The sequence below is a fragment of the Mustela nivalis genome (assembly GCF_964662115.1).
Source record: "Mustela nivalis genome assembly, chromosome: 1".
Taxonomy (NCBI): domain Eukaryota; kingdom Metazoa; phylum Chordata; class Mammalia; order Carnivora; family Mustelidae; genus Mustela; species Mustela nivalis.
In genome coordinates, this window is record NC_139020.1 from 197,629,822 (window position 1) to 197,647,048 (window position 17,227).

General features: G+C 50.8%; 3 protein-coding genes across 6 annotated transcripts in view; 2 read left to right on the forward strand and 1 right to left on the reverse strand.

Moving 5' to 3' along the window:
* QRICH1 (glutamine rich 1) overlaps positions 1–8,169 on the forward strand; it is a 44,146-nt gene extending 35,977 nt beyond the window's left edge. Inside the window, exons 6-9 of the mRNA XM_082704009.1 lie at positions 4,522–4,630; positions 4,989–5,140; positions 5,462–5,552; positions 7,203–8,169. Of these exons, the coding sequence (XP_082560135.1) occupies positions 4,522–4,630; positions 4,989–5,140; positions 5,462–5,552; positions 7,203–7,395 (545 nt within the window). The 3' untranslated portion in view covers positions 7,396–8,169. The remainder of the gene's footprint in view (positions 1–4,521; positions 4,631–4,988; positions 5,141–5,461; positions 5,553–7,202) is intronic.
* Positions 8,170–8,380: 211 nt separating this feature from the next.
* IMPDH2 (inosine monophosphate dehydrogenase 2) lies at positions 8,381–13,334 on the forward strand. 2 transcript variants are annotated; one of them, XM_082704320.1, is made up of 15 exons: positions 8,394–8,603; positions 9,050–9,098; positions 9,320–9,421; positions 9,538–9,612; positions 9,935–10,141; positions 10,646–10,733; positions 10,807–11,006; positions 11,091–11,181; positions 11,281–11,376; positions 11,642–11,713; positions 12,374–12,517; positions 12,604–12,748; positions 12,847–12,990; positions 13,071–13,154; positions 13,255–13,334. In XM_082704320.1, exons 1-15 carry the CDS (start codon positions 8,506–8,508, stop codon positions 13,274–13,276), a joined length of 1,617 nt encoding a protein of 538 aa, XP_082560446.1. In that variant the 5' UTR covers positions 8,394–8,505; the 3' UTR covers positions 13,277–13,334. The 2 variants fall into 2 exon arrangements, with proteins under 2 accessions (XP_082560447.1, XP_082560446.1); XM_082704321.1 differs by lacking the exon at positions 11,642–11,713 and having other exon boundaries at positions 8,381–8,603.
* A 570-nt stretch (positions 13,335–13,904) lies between these two features.
* On the reverse strand, positions 13,905–16,852 carry NDUFAF3 (NADH:ubiquinone oxidoreductase complex assembly factor 3). 3 transcript variants are annotated; one of them, XM_082704835.1, is made up of 5 exons: positions 14,986–16,852; positions 14,694–14,886; positions 14,462–14,528; positions 14,250–14,350; positions 13,905–14,170 (listed from the first exon to the last, which is right to left on the reverse strand). In XM_082704835.1, exons 1-5 carry the CDS (start codon positions 15,060–15,062, stop codon positions 14,054–14,056), a joined length of 555 nt encoding a protein of 184 aa, XP_082560961.1. In that variant the 5' UTR covers positions 15,063–16,852; the 3' UTR covers positions 13,905–14,053. The 3 variants fall into 3 exon arrangements, with proteins under 3 accessions (XP_082560961.1, XP_082560963.1, XP_082560962.1); XM_082704837.1 differs by having other exon boundaries at positions 14,694–14,914; positions 16,632–16,795; XM_082704836.1 differs by having other exon boundaries at positions 14,694–14,914; positions 15,423–15,565.
* Positions 16,853–17,227: the final 375 nt, after the last annotated feature.

The following is a 17,227-nucleotide window of genomic DNA, read 5'->3' on the forward strand; positions in this document are numbered from 1 at the left end:
TATTTGGCAGACAGAGGTCACAAGTAGGCAGAGAGAGAGAGAGGAGGAAGCAGGCTCCCTGCTGAGCAGAGAGCCCGATGTGGGGCTCAATCCCAGAACCCTGCGATTATGACCCGAGTCGAAGGCAGAGGCTTTAATCCACTGAGCCACCCAGGCGCCCCATCAATATGCATTTAATGTTCCTGTATGTCTTTTCATGGCTTGACAGCTCACTTCTTTTTCTTTTTATTGCTGAACAATAATCCACTGTATGGATGTGTGTGTTTATCCACTCACCCATTGAAGGACATCTCCGTTGCTCCCAAGTTTTGGCAATTACGAATAAAGTTGCTCTAAACATTGTGTGCAGGTTTCTGGTGGAAGAACAGACAAATCACCGGAATAGCATAGAGAGCCCAGAAGTAATGTCACACAAATATAACTGGCTTATCTTTGACAAAGGAGTAGAGGCAGTTCAGTGGAGAAGAGCAGTCTTCTCAACAAATGGCGCTGCAGCAACAGGACACTCACGAACAAAAACATGAATCTAGATGCAGACCCTACACTGTTCACAGAATCCATTCACACTGGGTCACAGACCAAAATGTAAAACACAAAACGGTAAAAATCCTAGAAGATAACATAGATAACATAGGAGAAAATCTAGGTGACCTTGGGCTTGGTAGTAACTTTTTGGATGTAACACCAAAAGCACAGTCCATGAAAGAAAATAACTGATAAGCTGGACTTCATTAAAATTAGAGACTTATGACCTATGAAAGACACTTTTAAGAGAATGAAAAGACAAGCTAGACTGGAAAAAAATCTTTTGCAAAACACATACTTGATAAAAGATTGGTATTCAAAATATACAAACAACTCTTAACACTCAACAATAAGAAGAAAGCAAAACCTGATTCAAAAAATAGGCAAAAGATCTTAAACAGATTCCTCACCAAAGAAGATATACAAGTGGCAAATAAGTATATAAAAAGATGTTTATCATTAGATACCATCAGGAAATTGCAAACTAAAATGAGATACCACTGTACCCCTATCAGAATGGCTAAAATCACAAACAGTAGCAGCCCCAAGTGCCGGAGAGAGAGTACAGGAATGCTCATTCTTTGCTGGTTGGAATGCAAAATGGTATAATCCCTTTATAAGACAGTTTGACATTTTCTTTTAAAAGTGAACATTCAAAAAATAAAAAATAAAAAAAACAAAAGTGAACATTTTCTTACCTTATGATCCAAGAGTTGTGCTCCTTGGTATTTACTCAAATCAGCTGAAAATTTAAATCCACACAAATATCTGAGTTTTAATCCTGGCTTTGCCGTTATTAAATGTATGCTACTTATGGGGGTATAACTCAGTGGTAGAGCATTTGAAAGCAGAATGTATGCTGCTTAAACTTTTTTTTCCCATCAAAAAAACCTAACTGGAATTAAAAACTTCTTTTAAAAAAATTGAGATGCAATTGATATATTAGTTTTAGGTATACAACATAATGAATTGATATTTGTGTGTTTTGTTTAATGATGTAGTTTAGTTAACATCCATTACCACAGAATTAGATGCTTAAACTTTTAAGAAAAAATTACTGGTTAAACAAATACTTTTTGAATACCTGCTGTGTGCCAGGCAAGTATTCCAGGTGTAGATAATACAATGTTGTAACGAACTAAATGGAACTTATAGTCTGATGGGGGGAGACAATGTGTAAATAACCAATTTATGAAGAACAAAGCATAGGGGAATGGAAAGCGTTAAGGGCATTGGAAGGAGGCCTTTCTGAGGTGCTGTCATTAGAACAGAAACCAAGTAAGTGATTCCCTGCATGATTTGCAGATTTTCAAGCCAAGTGTGGCTATGCCAAGTTTGCTTTTTTTAAAAATTGTATTACAGAAATTTCAAGCACATACAAAAATTAAACACAATAGGTAAGTGACATTCCCATGTACCTGCTGTCCATGGCAAATCTTGTGTCTTGTGCACACCTGCTTTTCCCCTCCTATATTATTTTGAAGTAACTTCTAGACTTGATTCATAAATACTTAGTATACTTGACATACCATGATGCCACTGTTATAATTGAAAAAAAGATAATTCCATAATGTCATCAAAGTCTACCCTACCCTTTGTTCAGATTTCTAAGTGTCTCATAAATGTCACAATCTTGTTTATTTGAGTCAAGGTGCAAATAAGGTCCATACATTGAAATTGCTAATGTGTCTTAGTATTTAGCTTTAATCTTTAATTTTCTCCTTGATTCTATTTCTTACAATTTTTTATGGAAGAAATTAGCCATTTATTAATTGATTTATTAAGTACCAGGGAGTGCTCCGGGAGGGAGGGACTGAGGGAGATGGGGGAGAGAGAGAATCTCAGGAAAGCTCCATGCCCAGCATGGGGGCCAGCTTGGAGCCTAATCCCACCACACTAAGATCATGACCTGAGCCAAAACCAAGAGTCAGACACTCAACTGACTAAACCACCCAGGCACCCTGAAACTAGCCTTTTAAATTGTCAGTCTGATTACATCCCCATAGTGTAGTTTAACATAGTTTTCTGTTCCCTGTATTCACAGTTAATTGATAGTTCATGTAAAGACTTCTTTGATCGGGTTTTGATTTTTGTGTTTCTTTTTGGCAAGGTTATGTCATAGATGTTGGTTATATACTTCCAACTGATATCCATAATGTCTGTATACATTAATTCATTAGGAGTTGCAGATGGTGTTATTCTGATATTATTACTTTTTCATTATTAGCTGAAGTACAAAGCAAAACTTTCACTTGATCACTCTTTTAATACCTAGCAGTATAGATGATGGATTTTATAGGAGAGACAGATAAGGGCTTATTTCTTTTCTTTGTTTAGCAGTTTTTATGGTAATGAGTTGGTTCACTGGTTTCATCCAGTGATAACCAGTTCATTTTCTTTTCTTTTTTTAAGGAATCATTTGTGAACTAATGAATTTAAGCATATTTAATTTGGCTCAATCCATTGCAGTTCTTTTTTGCTGTGCAAATAGTTCCATCTTTGGTCATTTGGAATCTCCTAAATTGCTTTTAAGTTCTTTGGACATGGCTCTACTTCCTTGGTTTCTGATTGGCCAAATGTTCTAGGCTGACCATGGACAGTTTCTGTTTTCCGTCTTGATATGGAATTGGTCAGTTCTCCGTGGAGACTGGTTCCTTTTAGTGGTAAATGACATTTTAAGAAGCACAGTCTGGATGCACAGGGGTGTTCATTGCTCCTGGGTTGGTCGTTGCTCATAGGCCTTTCAGTGGGAAGAACTAAAAAAAGCTAAAATAGGTCATTTCGATGCTTGCAGTTCAGATTGAGAACTGTCAAGTTTTTATATGATGTCCCTGTCTGCATCTCCCTTCTCCCATGCCAGGAGTCCTGGTTTTTAGATCCTAAACTTGGCTTTCAGTTTTGTTAAGAAGTAGTTCAAGCTAGGGAGGCTCATTAAATGGCAGAGTGAAGTAAACCCAAGGAAACAGCACATGCCAAGTACGTGTGGGACCATTTCTACCTCTGTGCCACTCACCTGCTTCAGAGATGTTTGAGGGCAGGGAAGCTTACCTCATTACCAGTAGGCCTCAAAAAGGGAGTAGAGCTAGAGCTGCCCTGAAGAGACTGGAGTGCACTTAATGGAGCTTTGGCAGGAGCAGAGAAGAGGAATGTGTTGGGCAGAATATTTCTTTCCCCGCTTCTAGGAAGTGACTTCCTTACTGCCTGCCTGGAGGATCCTGCAACTCCAGCAGGAGAGCGCTTCCATCACCGCCTTAGTGCCTGGCGCACAAACACTTGTACGTTAACTGTTGAACGAACACATGAAGGGGGCTTGGTGATCAACTCACGTCGCCTTTTTCTTTGGTGTAGACCTGGATGCACAAGGCTTTTGATCAAACTCTGGCCTTAGCCCCTGTCCAGCTCTCAGTTCGCTTACAGACCGGGTTCTTAAAGTAAAATCTGTGCTGTCGGGGAATCCTGTAATAGTTTGAATATCGTTCTCCAGTATCATTTTCCCCTTTATCCAGAGAGGGGATACGAATGGGTTTGCTTTCTAGAGGTGGAAAATGTGAAAGGTTTAGCATGGGCCAACAGGCACCCGTACCAGTTCTTTGGGCCCTTAACGCCTGAAAATACGATGCAAGCTCTGTACCCTCTTTGTAGAGAAGTATGCACATATGCAGAGTTTGTTATATAGTTTTGGGTGTTTCAATATTCTTTTGCCCCACTGTAACTGTGGATTAGAGGAAGAATTAACAGGTAAGCGCAATCATACAGGCCAGTGGTTCTTAGGAACTTGTTAGAAATGCACATTACCAGGACCCACCCCAGAAACATGGGCTGGAACTCAGCCATTTGTGTTTTATCCAGCTTCCAGATGGTTCTGCCATTCCCTAGGGAGATTTTTCTGGTTAAACTTGTACTCTTTTGTGGTCCTTGTGCCTCCCACCTCCCGTCCTACACCTCTGAGGGCCCACCTGCCATCCTCTTGTTGTAGCAGTGCTCTATTCCTCCTAGGCTATGTCCTGCCCAGCCACGTGACTGAGGAGATGCTGTGGGAGTGCAAGCAGCTCGGGGCTCACTCCCCTTCCACCCTGCTGACCACCCTCATGTTCTTTAACACCAAGTAAGTGTTCTAGAAGCTCCATGCTTAGCCACTGCTGGCATCTGCCCAGTGAAGAGGGTGGAAACTATCCAGGTAGATACAGGAATTCCTTTGACACATATTTGAGAACCTTTGGGCTACTGAAAGCCTTCAGTCCCACTTGGCTACATTGGTTTGGTGACCAGTGAGGCAGACAGCCTTGCGAGACCCCTGCCATCAGTCTTGATATGGTTCCTCCACTAGACAGTGTTTTTGGGTATGGGCCTGTCCAGATTCTGGGAGTGTGCACAGTGACTCCTCTGAGACACCGATGGCAGAGGGTAAGTCATAGTCTCCTCCTGGCACCCCTCCCTTTGCCTTGCTTTCACTTGTGGTACAGATACTTCCTGTTGAAGACAGTGGACCAGCACATGAAGCTGGCCTTCTCCAAGGTTTTGCGACAGACAAAGAAGAACCCCTCTAATCCTAAGGATAAAAGCACGAGTATTCGGTACCTGAAGGCTCTTGGGATACACCAGACTGGCCAGAAAGGTAGGGGCTGCAGAAACAGCTGCAACTTTTCCTGCCCTGCCCTTGTGCCTGGGGGGTTAGTGTTGAGTGTGAAGGTTGGGATTTGTTGGATAGGAATTCTCCATTCCCTTCTTCCCACCTAGAAACTTCAAATTCTTGTAGAAGCAGAGATGCCCCAGAAACGATTGCTGCTTTTTCCCTTCATACTTTCCCTCCATGCCGCACACCCTTTCTCCTCCCAGTAAGTCTAGTTGGGATATCTGGAAGCCTAAGGTTCTTAATCTGGTCCTGAGCTAAGGCAGTCTCATGCTGTGTTCCTGGTGGTGGGGGTGTGTTTTATAGTTACAGATGACATGTATGCAGAACAGACGGAAAATCCAGAGAATCCACTGAGATGTCCCATCAAGCTCTATGATTTCTACCTCTTTAAATGGTGAGGAAGCTTTATGGTGCTTGGGTGACTGTATGTTTGCATGTGTGCATTGTACCTGTGTACAAGGCATTCTTTAGTCCCAAACAGAGTAAAAACACACTTCCAAAAAGCTAAATAGAGAAGCAGCCTGACTGGTTTCCCCAAAGCAAGTGAAATGACTATTTTGTGACTTTATGTGGTTTCCTGTCTTGGAGAGGGGAATGAAGGTAGATGAAGGAGAATATAGAAGGGTGGCCTCCATAATGTAGCGTAGTATAGCCCTGCATCTTGCTGGCCTTGACCTTTGTCACTAGCAACATCAGTCTAGGGGGCATTTCTTTCCTTGGCTTTTACTCTCTGACCCTTGCAGTTTGGAATGTCATCTTTACAGCAATGCCAAAATCATCTTTCTATGTTATAGGTCTTATGTTACTTAGATTAAACCTTTAGTGGTTTCCATTTATTGCATAGAGAAAGAGTAATCTTAATCTTGCCAACAAGGCCTTATGTATACCCCCCCTTGCTAATCTTATGTCCTTGTAGCTCGTGGCTCTCTAGCCATACTGGCTCCTCTCCACTCCAGAGCGTCTTGCTCTTCTACCTCCAGTCCTCAGCTTAGAAATTTTCTCTGTTGGGCAAGAGTCCCCTCCCCACCCCCGTATTTGGCTAGTTGACTCCTCTCCGCTCCTCTTTTCAAAACAGCTTTATCAGAAGCATTTCCAGATTCTCTACCTGTTCTTTTGGGCTCTTTCCTCTGTAAGACTTATCACTGATTGTCATTTTGTGTTTATTTATGTAACTGTTTAATTGTTCACTGTCTCATATCTGTAAGTTCCATAAGGTAGGGAGTCTTGGATCCTGCTCATTTCTTGAATATCAGCCCTTACTGCAGGCCTGGCACACAGTATCCCTTTGATAAATCTTTTTTTTTTTTTTTTTTTTTTAAGGTTTTATTTATTTGAGAGGGAGAGACACAGCAAGAGAGGGAACACAGGCAGAGGGAGTGGGAAAGTCAGAAGCAGTCTTCCCGCTGAGCAGGGAGCCCAATGCAGGGCTTGATCCCAGGACCGTGGGATCATGACCTGAGCTGAAGGCAGCCGCTTAATGGATAAGCCACCCAGGCGCCCCCCTTTGATAAATCTTGAGTGGATGGGTGAATGTAACTGTTAGAAGACAGCATAACCTAAGTACAGCACAACTTTGAGGGAGTGGAGGTGAGCCCAAGTAAGCGTCCAGTATCACAGCCAAGGTCGAAGGCAGAGGGGCAGAGTCCCCTACGTCAAATTTGGGAATTCAGTGAACTGGGTAGAGGAAACAACATGAACAAAAACTTAGAGAGGACTTGTAGGCAGTGAAATTGGTTCCAAGTAGAATATGGTTAGACTCAAGTAGATGAACCCTGATATCCCGAGGCAGGTGGTTAGAGGAATGACAGCTGGCTGCATGTGAGGGAGGAATGGAAGGGAGGCAGCTGGTATTGGCAGTAGCCCCAAAGGAGGCCCTAGAGGTAATTGTGTGTTGACTGCATGGAATTCGGTAGCTATGCCGTCATACTTTTGAAAGCTGCTGTCTTCCCACATTTTGCATATAGCATCTGTCTGGAAGATTCCAGGGTGGGAAGGTTGAGAATGTTTTGGTTTTACCCAACTTTTAAACTGATATATTTTTCAGTCCCCAGAGTGTGAAAGGCCGGAATGACACGTTTTATCTGACGCCTGAGCCAGTGGTGGCCCCCAACAGCCCAATCTGGTACTCGGTCCAGCCTATCAGCAGAGAGCAAATGGGACAGATGCTGACTCGGATCCTGGTGATACGAGAAATTCAGGAGGCCATCGCAGTGGCCAACGCAAGCACCATGCACTGAGATCCCTAAGCCATGGTGCAAGGGAGATGATCCAGGAAAAAAAAAAAAAATGGACAGACTTTCACACTAAAGAAGAGGCCTCCGTTTTTTTCTTTTTCTTTTTCTTTTTTTTTTTTTTTAATTGGTGTAGTTATGAAGCCTTTCAGACTGCTTCTGTTTAAAATGTAAAAGGAAACTTTGCCTCCTGTGTGTCACCGTAAATCTGCCGCAGCAGATTCCTCAGCCCGTGGGGGCTCTGGGTTTCCTGAAAGCCAGATGTCCTAGAAAGTTGTTGGCTGGCTTTTTCTTTTTTGTCTGGGGCCTGGGGAAAGGGCTCGGACTGTTAGGAGAAATGTGGCCCCTTCCCTTACTCCAGAAAGATGGAATTAGTGACGGACCCTCCAGGGAATCTCCCCAGCTGGCTTCCACTCTGACTGGCGGACGTCGCTGACCACAGGGGAGCCATGGTCTTTTCTTTCTTCATGCTCAGACATAAACTTAGCATCTTAATGGAAGGAAAATGAGGGGAACTTCAATTATGATTTATTAAAGACAATTTCTATTACACCCTCCTTTCTGACAAGTGACATTTTAGATGTTAAAGTAAAAACTTTACCATGCCTTTTTTTTTTTTTTTTTTTTTTTGGCCTGACATTGAGGCCTTAAACCTGAGGCTCCTGTGCCTGATGGAATTCTTGTAACATACACTCGTGTATCATATAAAGATACCACTCTGTTTCTCTTATGTATTCTTAATCTAGTTGTTTATTAAGAATGACAAGCACGTCTTTTCAACATGCTAGTGAACATCGCCTCTTTATTTGGGAGGAGGCTAGCGGGCCAGTGGAAGCAAAGCCTTAACTGCTAGTTGAACGGGTCACTGTCTTCTGGGAGGGGGCGGCCTCGGGAACACCCAACTTTGTGGCTGCACACTTAGGGCGTGCTCTGCGCATGCGCTCGCTCAGCCCCGCCCGCGAGGTGCGCGGGCTCCGCCTGCTCGTGCTACGTCCTGACGTCAGTGACGCGTAGGGCGCAATGACGATAGCGGCGGGTTTATATTGGCGCGGCCCGGACGGCTGAGGCCTCTGCGGCGCGGTCTTCGGGCACACGCGGCTTTGCCCGGCACTGGCCATGGCCGACTACTTGATTAGCGGGGGCACGTCCTACGTGCCAGACGACGGGCTCACGGCACAGCAGCTGTTCAACTGCGGGGACGGCCTCACCTACAAGTGCGGGGCTAGCGGGCTCACCTGGGGAGAAGAGGGGCGGCGCGCTGTTTTGGGAGGCCGGGCGGGGTTTTCCACTGAGCCCGCTTGGACCTGGGCATGGGAGACAGGTTCCGGAGAATCCCCCACCCATCTCTGGGGCTCCGTTTGATAGATCTGAAGTGGGGCGGGATGGAGGAGGCATCTTGGCAGTGCTTGAGATTTCAAGCTAGAAGCTCCATTCTCTTCGGCACATGGAGTTGTCAGGGTGCCAGGGTCGCTGATGACAGCTAGGTGGCAGAAAAGGTCCCGTCTTCATCTCCACCTTGTGATTTGTCTGCCCTGCCTGTGACAAGGGCTGGGTCAGTGCCCTCTACGCCCAAAATGCCCTAAGACATGATTTGCGGGGATGGAATCTCGGGCCCCCTTAAGCCTGAGCCTTAATCCAAATTCGCTCCCCTCCCCCGTAGTGACTTTCTCATTCTCCCTGGGTACATCGACTTCACCGCAGACCAGGTGGTGAGTATGGCCAGAATTGGGGTCCTGAGCATCAAGGTTGGGTAAGATACTTCTCTTCCCTGTCTCTCTGCTACCACAGCAGATTGGGCTTGGGGGTGGATTCTGTGGAATAGTCTGATTGACATGCAGGTCATACGGGGCACCTGTTTTATGGGGGACCTGACACCACCCTGAGGCTTTTATGAGGTGCTTTCCCACATTAGCTGGCCGTATTTCCTCAGGACCTGACTTCTGCTCTGACCAAAAAAATCACTCTGAAGACCCCACTGGTTTCCTCACCCATGGACACAGTGACAGAGGCCGGCATGGCCATAGCGATGGCGGTGAGCATCGTGGGCGTAAGGACAAAAGGAGGGACCTCACTCACACTCTTCCCCAAAGACACACATAGTCATGCTGCTCCTTGTCACTTTTTCGCTGTCTTCTGTTTATCATGCAGCTTACAGGTGGTATTGGCTTCATCCACCACAACTGTACACCTGAGTTCCAAGCCAATGAAGTTCGGAAAGTGAAGGTCAGAAGGGCAAGGATCGTGGTCAAGAACTCCTGGGAATTGCACTGAGGTGGAGTGGGGTGGAAGTAGGGGATTTGTTCTCCTAATTTAGGATCCCTTTTTCCCCACTTGGGGGTTCAATTCCTGAGAAGAGCACGAGACCCTGTGTCCTAAGACAAGAGGACCAGGTGGATAGAACCTAGAGCCCACCCATGTTTACTATCCCTGGGTTTGAATTGTGATTTGGTCCTGTGGTACTTGCCAGAGGGGGAGTTGGCACAGACCCCAGGCTTCAGACTGATAAAGATGGTTCGGAAATGTTCTTTCTCACCATCCCTTCCAGAAATATGAGCAGGGATTCATTACGGACCCTGTGGTCCTCAGCCCCAAGGATCGAGTGCGGGATGTGTTTGAAGCCAAAGCCCGGCATGGATTCTGTGGTATCCCAATCACCGACACGGGCCGGATGGGGAGCCGCTTGGTGGGCATCATTTCCTCAAGGGACATAGATTTTCTCAAGGAAGAAGAGCACGACCGGTTTTTGGAAGAGGTGGGTGCTATTGACAATGCAAACCCAATCTCTGGCAGCCAAGGCTTAAGGTGCGGTTTCTGTTGCCTGAATGGCATTTCTGGGGGTCTCTGCTGACCAGGAAAGATCAATGAATGCCCAGCCAAGTCTCTGACCCCTTCGTGGGGTTCCTGCATCTCTTTCCCACCAAATGTTCTCATTGTGCACAAGTGTTTGCCAGCATGTATGCTGTGTTGCCACTCCCAAGGTGGGGGCAGTGCTCAAGGACCAACTTCAGCCTCCTCGGCAGAGCCCTTCTTCTCCACTATGTAACATTACAGCATGTTCTGTGTACCACGTCCTTCCTACTCAGTTTTCATCCATGCCACTATTACTGCTGCACTGGCTGTTGGGTTCATTTGAGGAGGGTGGTTTGGGTACAGGTGTGTGCTCGTGGTGGTCTGTAGAACCTCACCCCTGAGTCCAGGCGGGGTGTATTGGGAGGTCTGGTCTCTGGGCCCTTCTCACAGCTCCCCTCACTGCTAGATCATGACGAAGAGAGAAGACTTGGTGGTCGCCCCTGCAGGCATCACACTGAAGGAAGCAAATGAAATTCTGCAGCGCAGCAAGAAGGGTGAGTTCTAGAGACGGGAGGGTTCTGGAACCAAAGACCAGGGTTCTGATTTATGTACCTTCCCTACTCTCAGGAAAGTTACCCATTGTAAATGAAGACGATGAGCTGGTAGCCATCATTGCCCGGACAGACCTGAAGAAGAACCGGGATTACCCACTGGCCTCCAAAGACGCCAAGAAGCAGCTGCTGTGCGGAGCGGCCATTGGCACTCATGAAGATGACAAGTATCGGCTGGATTTGCTAGCTCAGGCTGGTGTGGACGTAGTGGTTTTGGTAAGCACTTTGCACAGGCAGGGTGGGGTGGTAGGGACAGCCTTCATACCAGTACGTCTCACTGGGACTTTCTCCTGGTCCCAGGACTCTTCCCAAGGAAACTCCATCTTCCAGATCAACATGATCAAGTACATCAAGGAGAAATACCCCTCTCTCCAAGTTATTGGAGGCAATGGTGAGGCAAGACTGGGCACCAAAGTGTGTGGGGCAAGAGTTAGGGGAACTAGGCTCCCCCTCAGACCTTCACACAGCCTTTCCCTGTTCTTCACTGTAGTGGTCACGGCTGCTCAGGCCAAGAACCTCATTGATGCTGGTGTAGATGCCCTGCGGGTGGGCATGGGCAGTGGCTCCATCTGCATCACCCAGGAAGGTAGGAAATGCTTTGGTGGGGCCCTCAGAGACCCTGACGTCAGCAGGGCCCTTAGCCCCATATGGCCTGGAGCCAAGCGCTCCCGTGGGAACTATACTGAGTCCTCCAGTAGGGGCAGTCCCAGGGCCAAACAGGCCCCTTGGATGGGTGACATGCTGGAAGACGAGTTCGTCATTCCTCACCTGCCACTTTCCCCCTGCCTAGCCTGGCCTCCTTGCTCCTGCTCTGCACCCTCTCTAAACTCTGGTCTGTTTGTTTTATTTAGTGGCTCCCAAGATCCCTCCAGACATAAAGTCCCACAGCCCCAAATGCCCTTCTACTGTCAAGGGTTGCTATAGTAAGTCCAGCCCGGCCCACTGGCCCGGCCCAGCTGCCCACTGCCCGGCTGCTTGGTTGACTGTAGCTGTAGCTCCCGGGGTTTGTGGTGCTGATGGGTGGGCAGGGCAAACTGAATGACAGACCATGGTTTTGGGGGCTGCTGGAGAACACAGCTCCTTCCTTTTCCTGGGGTGCTTGTAGGGCAGGACCCCCTTCCCAGGTAGGCCCTAGTTGGCCCACATTTCCTACAGTAGGCACAGCTCAAGGACCAACAAGGCCACTCTTCCTTCCACATGACCACTCCCCTTAACTTGCCTGAGCTGCCAACCCCGCTGGGAGGAAGGGATGGGCCTCTGGATACTAACTGCACGGTGACCCCCAACCCCCACTTGGTATCAGTTGGGTGGGGCTTCTCCCGGCTGCTGACTGCATGTGCCTGAGGCTGCCCTGGGCCATGCACACATGCACGTGCACACACAGGGTTGAGTGGAGGCTGTCACAGCTGTTTAAAACTGTTGAAGGCAGATGGGGCAGCAGCCATTCCAGACAGGAATCTCAGCTGGGCTGTAGTCCTGATGCAGGTGTAGCAGAACGCTCCTGGGTGCAGAGTTATGGCCCAGGTCCCATTGCGTGTCCCCACTAACTCCACCCACCCATCTGTTCCTCCATTTCTCAACAGTGTTGGCCTGCGGGCGGCCCCAAGCAACAGCAGTGTACAAGGTGTCAGAATATGCACGGCGCTTCGGTGTTCCTGTTATTGCTGATGGAGGAATCCAAAATGTGGGCCATATTGCCAAAGCCTTGGCCCTTGGGGCCTCCACAGGTGAGGCCCGACACCCAGGGAGTCTGGTGGGATTCCTTCCCCAGTGCCACTCAGGGTCTGTTCCCATCACACCCATTTGTCCATAGTCATGATGGGCTCCCTCCTGGCTGCTACCACTGAGGCCCCTGGCGAGTACTTCTTCTCTGATGGGATCCGGCTAAAGAAATACCGTGGTATGGGTTCTCTTGATGCCATGGACAAGCACCTCAGCAGCCAGAACCGATATTTCAGGTGGGATAGGAAGGTCAGTTACCCCGTACTGATAGCCTTCTACTGATAGGCTCATCCATGCTTTGAACTTGCCTATGTTGCCTTACCTTTCCCTACAGTGAAGCTGATAAAATCAAAGTGGCCCAGGGGGTCTCTGGGGCTGTGCAGGACAAAGGGTCCATCCACAAATTTGTGCCGTACCTGATCGCTGGCATCCAGCACTCCTGCCAGGACATTGGTGCCAAGAGTTTGACTCAAGTCCGGTAAGCCTGGGGAGCGGGGACATGGGTGGAGGAGCTAGTTGAGGGCCAGGTACCTACATCAGACATTTGCCCTTCTTTAGAGCCATGATGTATTCTGGAGAACTCAAGTTTGAGAAGAGAACATCTTCAGCTCAGGTGGAAGGAGGTGTTCACAGCCTCCATTCGTAAGTGACCCTTCTGTACCCATCCACCCTTGGGGCAGAGGTTTCTGCCGTGCCTCCTTCCTCCTGACCCCCACCTCAAAGCTGGTTGTTCTGCTTACAGGTATGAGAAGAGGCTTTTCTGAAAAGGGATACAGCATACCCCCTCAGTTTTTCAATAAAAGTTTGGAAAAAAAGAAAAAAGTGGTGCTCAATCTTTGAGGTCAACAGGCAGGTGTGGTGGCCACTATCACAGATACATACAACAAACATGACACTCATTTGTAGAGAAAGCCTCAGACCCTGAGGTCAGGCTATTCCTCAGATCTGGAAGGAGGTACTAATTCTAAATTCATCAAGTCCCTCCTGTGGCAGCTCACAAGGGAGTCTGGCCGGGTCTAGCCAACCCTGGCTCACAAGGGTTCAGTCTCACATTGTGGCTGCTTAGGACAGGTCATGGAATAGTCCTTGGGGGCTTTGGACTGGCACCCACAGGGCCTCCTGCTTGGCCACAGGGACCAGGTTGAGACCCACATACATATTCTAACGTGAGTTAGAGGATCTTGTGGAGAAAGCACTGAGGTCCTCTCAGAGGTATATGTGAGCAAATACATTGATCTGCAGTTTGGAGCAGGTGCCTGGACTGCCTCCTGCCTCTGAGAAGCTAAGCAGTCTGCATAAAAAGAGGATCCCCTGGTTTCTTCACACACACCCACCCCCACACAGGAGCCCACTGAGCCAGCAACAGCTCCTGACCAGCAACACAATACAAAATGGGAAAAGTGGATTAAATTATTAATTTGCTGGCAAGAAAGAGGTGTTACAGTGCCAAAGAGGAAGGGCTAATGAAAGCGCTGGAAACTCCTGCGCTCTGCAAAAAGTGCCAGGGCCCTCCTGGACAGGTCAGGTCAATTCCTGGCAGTTCATTCTGCAGCTCGTTCTAAGGATGGGAGCGCCGTCCCTCTGGGTGGAGGGATAAGAGCAGCTCCTGTTACTCGGCCTTCATGACACAGGAAGTTGAAAGTGGCACAGGCATTGGGCTGCAAAGAGAAAGCCTGCATCAGCTTGGCGAGGGCGAGGCCTGGGTCCCGCTCCGCGCTCCCGAGGGGCGGACCTTACCGTGTCCTGCACTTCCACGGCGATGCCCCGCTGCCTCAGGGCTTGCAGCACCTGGGGTTGCAGCCGTTCGGTCCGGTCTCCGGTGCCTACCACCACAATCTCTAGGGAAAGATGGCGTGGGCTAGCCTCCGGCAGCTCTGTGCAGAGGCTGGGGCGGGTGGCTTTTGGCTTTCCAGGGCTGGAAGCACCTCAGCCCTCCCCTTCTCCAGTACCTATTCGGGGCTCCAGCAACCAGAAGAGAGAGAAGCTTTCTTCAGTGATGTCCCGGTGACTTCCTACCTGTGTTGGGAGGAGACGAGTTAAACAAGCTCGCGCGGTTTTCCCCACAGAGCCCTTACCTGCGCCCCAAACGAGCAACGGAAAAGCCCAAGTCGGCGAGGGACAGAATCGGGGGGGGGGGGGGGCAGGCCCGGGACTCCGGCCCTCCGCTGCCTCACTGCTCACGTTCCACTGCACCACCGACTGCGGGAGCAGCGCGCAGGGCCCAAGCACGCGATTTCCGTTGACCATGAAGCCGCGGCTGCTGTAGCTGTCGATATACATGATCTGCGGGGACTCGCGCTGCAGCAGAGAGATGCGCGTCCGCTCATACAGCTCGTCGTCCGCCGGCGTGAGCCGGTGCCCTCGCCGTGGGGCCCTGCGGAGGACTGTGCTTGGGCTCTAACCTGCCAGGAGGAGCCGGGCCGGGATCAATGGCCGTGGGGGCGGGGATCGGGGACGCTGGGCCCGGGCTCACCTCAGCAGCTCCGCAGGGGAACAGCGTAGCACGGCTCGCGCTCCGCACAGGCCGCGAAGCAGGAACGCGGCGACCATGGCTGACCGGCGTGCGGGGATGTCGGCGCCGGGTCAGGGGGTCGTGGCGGAACCTTCCGCAGCGCGCCCACAGCGCCCCCTAGGTGCCGGAGGGCACCGCGCAGGCCGGCTGCCCCAGCGCGGGATTTTGATGGACCGGCCGGTGCCAATTGTCCCAGGAGGGCCCGTCCCCTAGCGGGGCTCCGGTGTCTGCACCTGCCGCCCGCCCCGCCCCGGGCCCCCGCAGACCGTCCTGGGGGAGCCAGACACCTGGTGGCGTGGCCGGCCTCAGAGAGCGGCCTGGGCCCCCGCCGCAGCCTAGTCCCCGGCTCTCAGCCATTACGCAGGGCTCCCGGGGCCTGGGGCGGGGCGGCGGCACACCTGGTCGAGTCCCGCACACCTGGCCAGGGCGTGGAGCCAGCCTCCAAACCCCTAATCCCAGGCTTTAGGGCGTCGGGTTCCCAGGGCGGGGCAGCAGGCTCAAGTTTCCCTTGCTTTTCCGCGAATCACGCCCCTCCCCAACCGTCGCCCGCGCGACCGTTGGCGTCGTCGCCGCGCGTCTCCCGGGGCGTGGCTGCGCGTGGATTGGCTTGTCGGGAGCGCGAGGGGGCGTGGCTGAGTGGTTTCTCCTTAAAATGGCTCCGAGTCTGCGGCCCGAGCAAGCGGAAGGGGACGCCGCTGTCGGATGATTGTGGCTCTTCGGGTGGGATCGACCCGGCCGAACGGGACCAGCTATTGAACTAGACAGCGGCTGGAGCATCGCCCTGTCGTCGCTCACCATGCTCGCGGCCCGAGAATTCCCCGACCCCTCCCCCCCGTCTTGAGCCGAATCAGAGGGCCTACGGGCGCGACAGTCGCTGGTGCCCGCGCGGCTTTCGGGGATCTCCGCGCCCCCACCGTGTCGTGGCCTAAAGGGAACGTTGACGCGTCTGCTACCCACTGGGCCGGGAGGGAGGTTCGGCACGGCGGAGGACGTTCGCAATGGATTCCCGGGGGTCCCGTCGCCGCCATTGGGCACCCCCCCCCCCAGCGCTCCGGGCGCTGGCAGAGTCACGGGACGAAGGGCCCTGGGTACGGGGGTGTCCCCGAGGCGGGTGCGCGGGTTTACTTCCTCTCCGGCCCCACGGGGGAGCTTCTCTTTTGGCCGATCCCGAAGCCCTCCCCGCTATCGTCACCGCACGGGTGGCCTGGCTTCATGAGACTAACAGGAATAATCCCACCCTGCGGATTTAATCCGGATCGGGACCGGTCCCAGGGGAGGCCCCTACCAATCTTCCTATTGTTTAGGGGCCCAGGTGAGCGCCTCGTTCCCACTACACTCGGCTTTACCGCCCACTCCTAGGTCAGTCTTCTGGTACTGGGAATGGGGGGCGGGGTGGTTCCTGATCTGGCCCCAGGGTAAGGGACCACCATCCTCCCGGGGTTATCTCCCGCCCCCCCGCCCACGGCTGGACAGCGGGCAACGGAATCCCAAAAGCAGCTGTTGTCTCCAGAGCATTCCAGCTGCGCTTGGATTTCGTTCCCTGCTCTCCTGCCAGAGCAGCGTCCTGGCCTCGATGGGGTGGGCCAGCCCCTGACCCCCAGACATACTTTATGTGGGTCGCTCTGGTCTTCGCCCCTGTCTCAGATGCGCTCTCAGGTTGGAAGTGGTGGGCATAGACATCGGAGAGCGAGGTTTGTAGTCATCTCTGGAACCTGGAGTAACATTGACAAGGGAGGTTGGTCTCAGGGCCTTTGGACAGGGCTGCAATGGCGGTGAGTCCCACAGAGCAGGGCCACCCCAGCCCGCAGTTCGCTATAGATAGCCTTTCACTTCCTGGGGAAAACCCACACCAACCGTCTTCGTGTACTTAGAGTAGCTGAAGTCCCCAGCTTGGCCTCCAGCCCCCCCCCCCCCCAGCCCTGTTAGCAGCTGTCCCTGGGTCATGCGACTGCGGAATGGAAAGTGCTTTGGAATGACACGATCACTCCCGTTGAGTGGGCACCCAAGAAGCCATCGGGAATGTCGTGTCCGCCCAGTGCTCTTTCGGCGATCCCAGCAGGGGCCTTGCAGGCCTGCCCCAGAAAGAGGTCTTGCCAGAATTCCTGCCCTTAGGATGCCTCTCCTTTCTGAACTCTGGGCACTCTCACTGCTCCAGAGCAGTAATTATGGGTTTCCTGCACTCTGCTCTGTGCTGTGTCAGGTT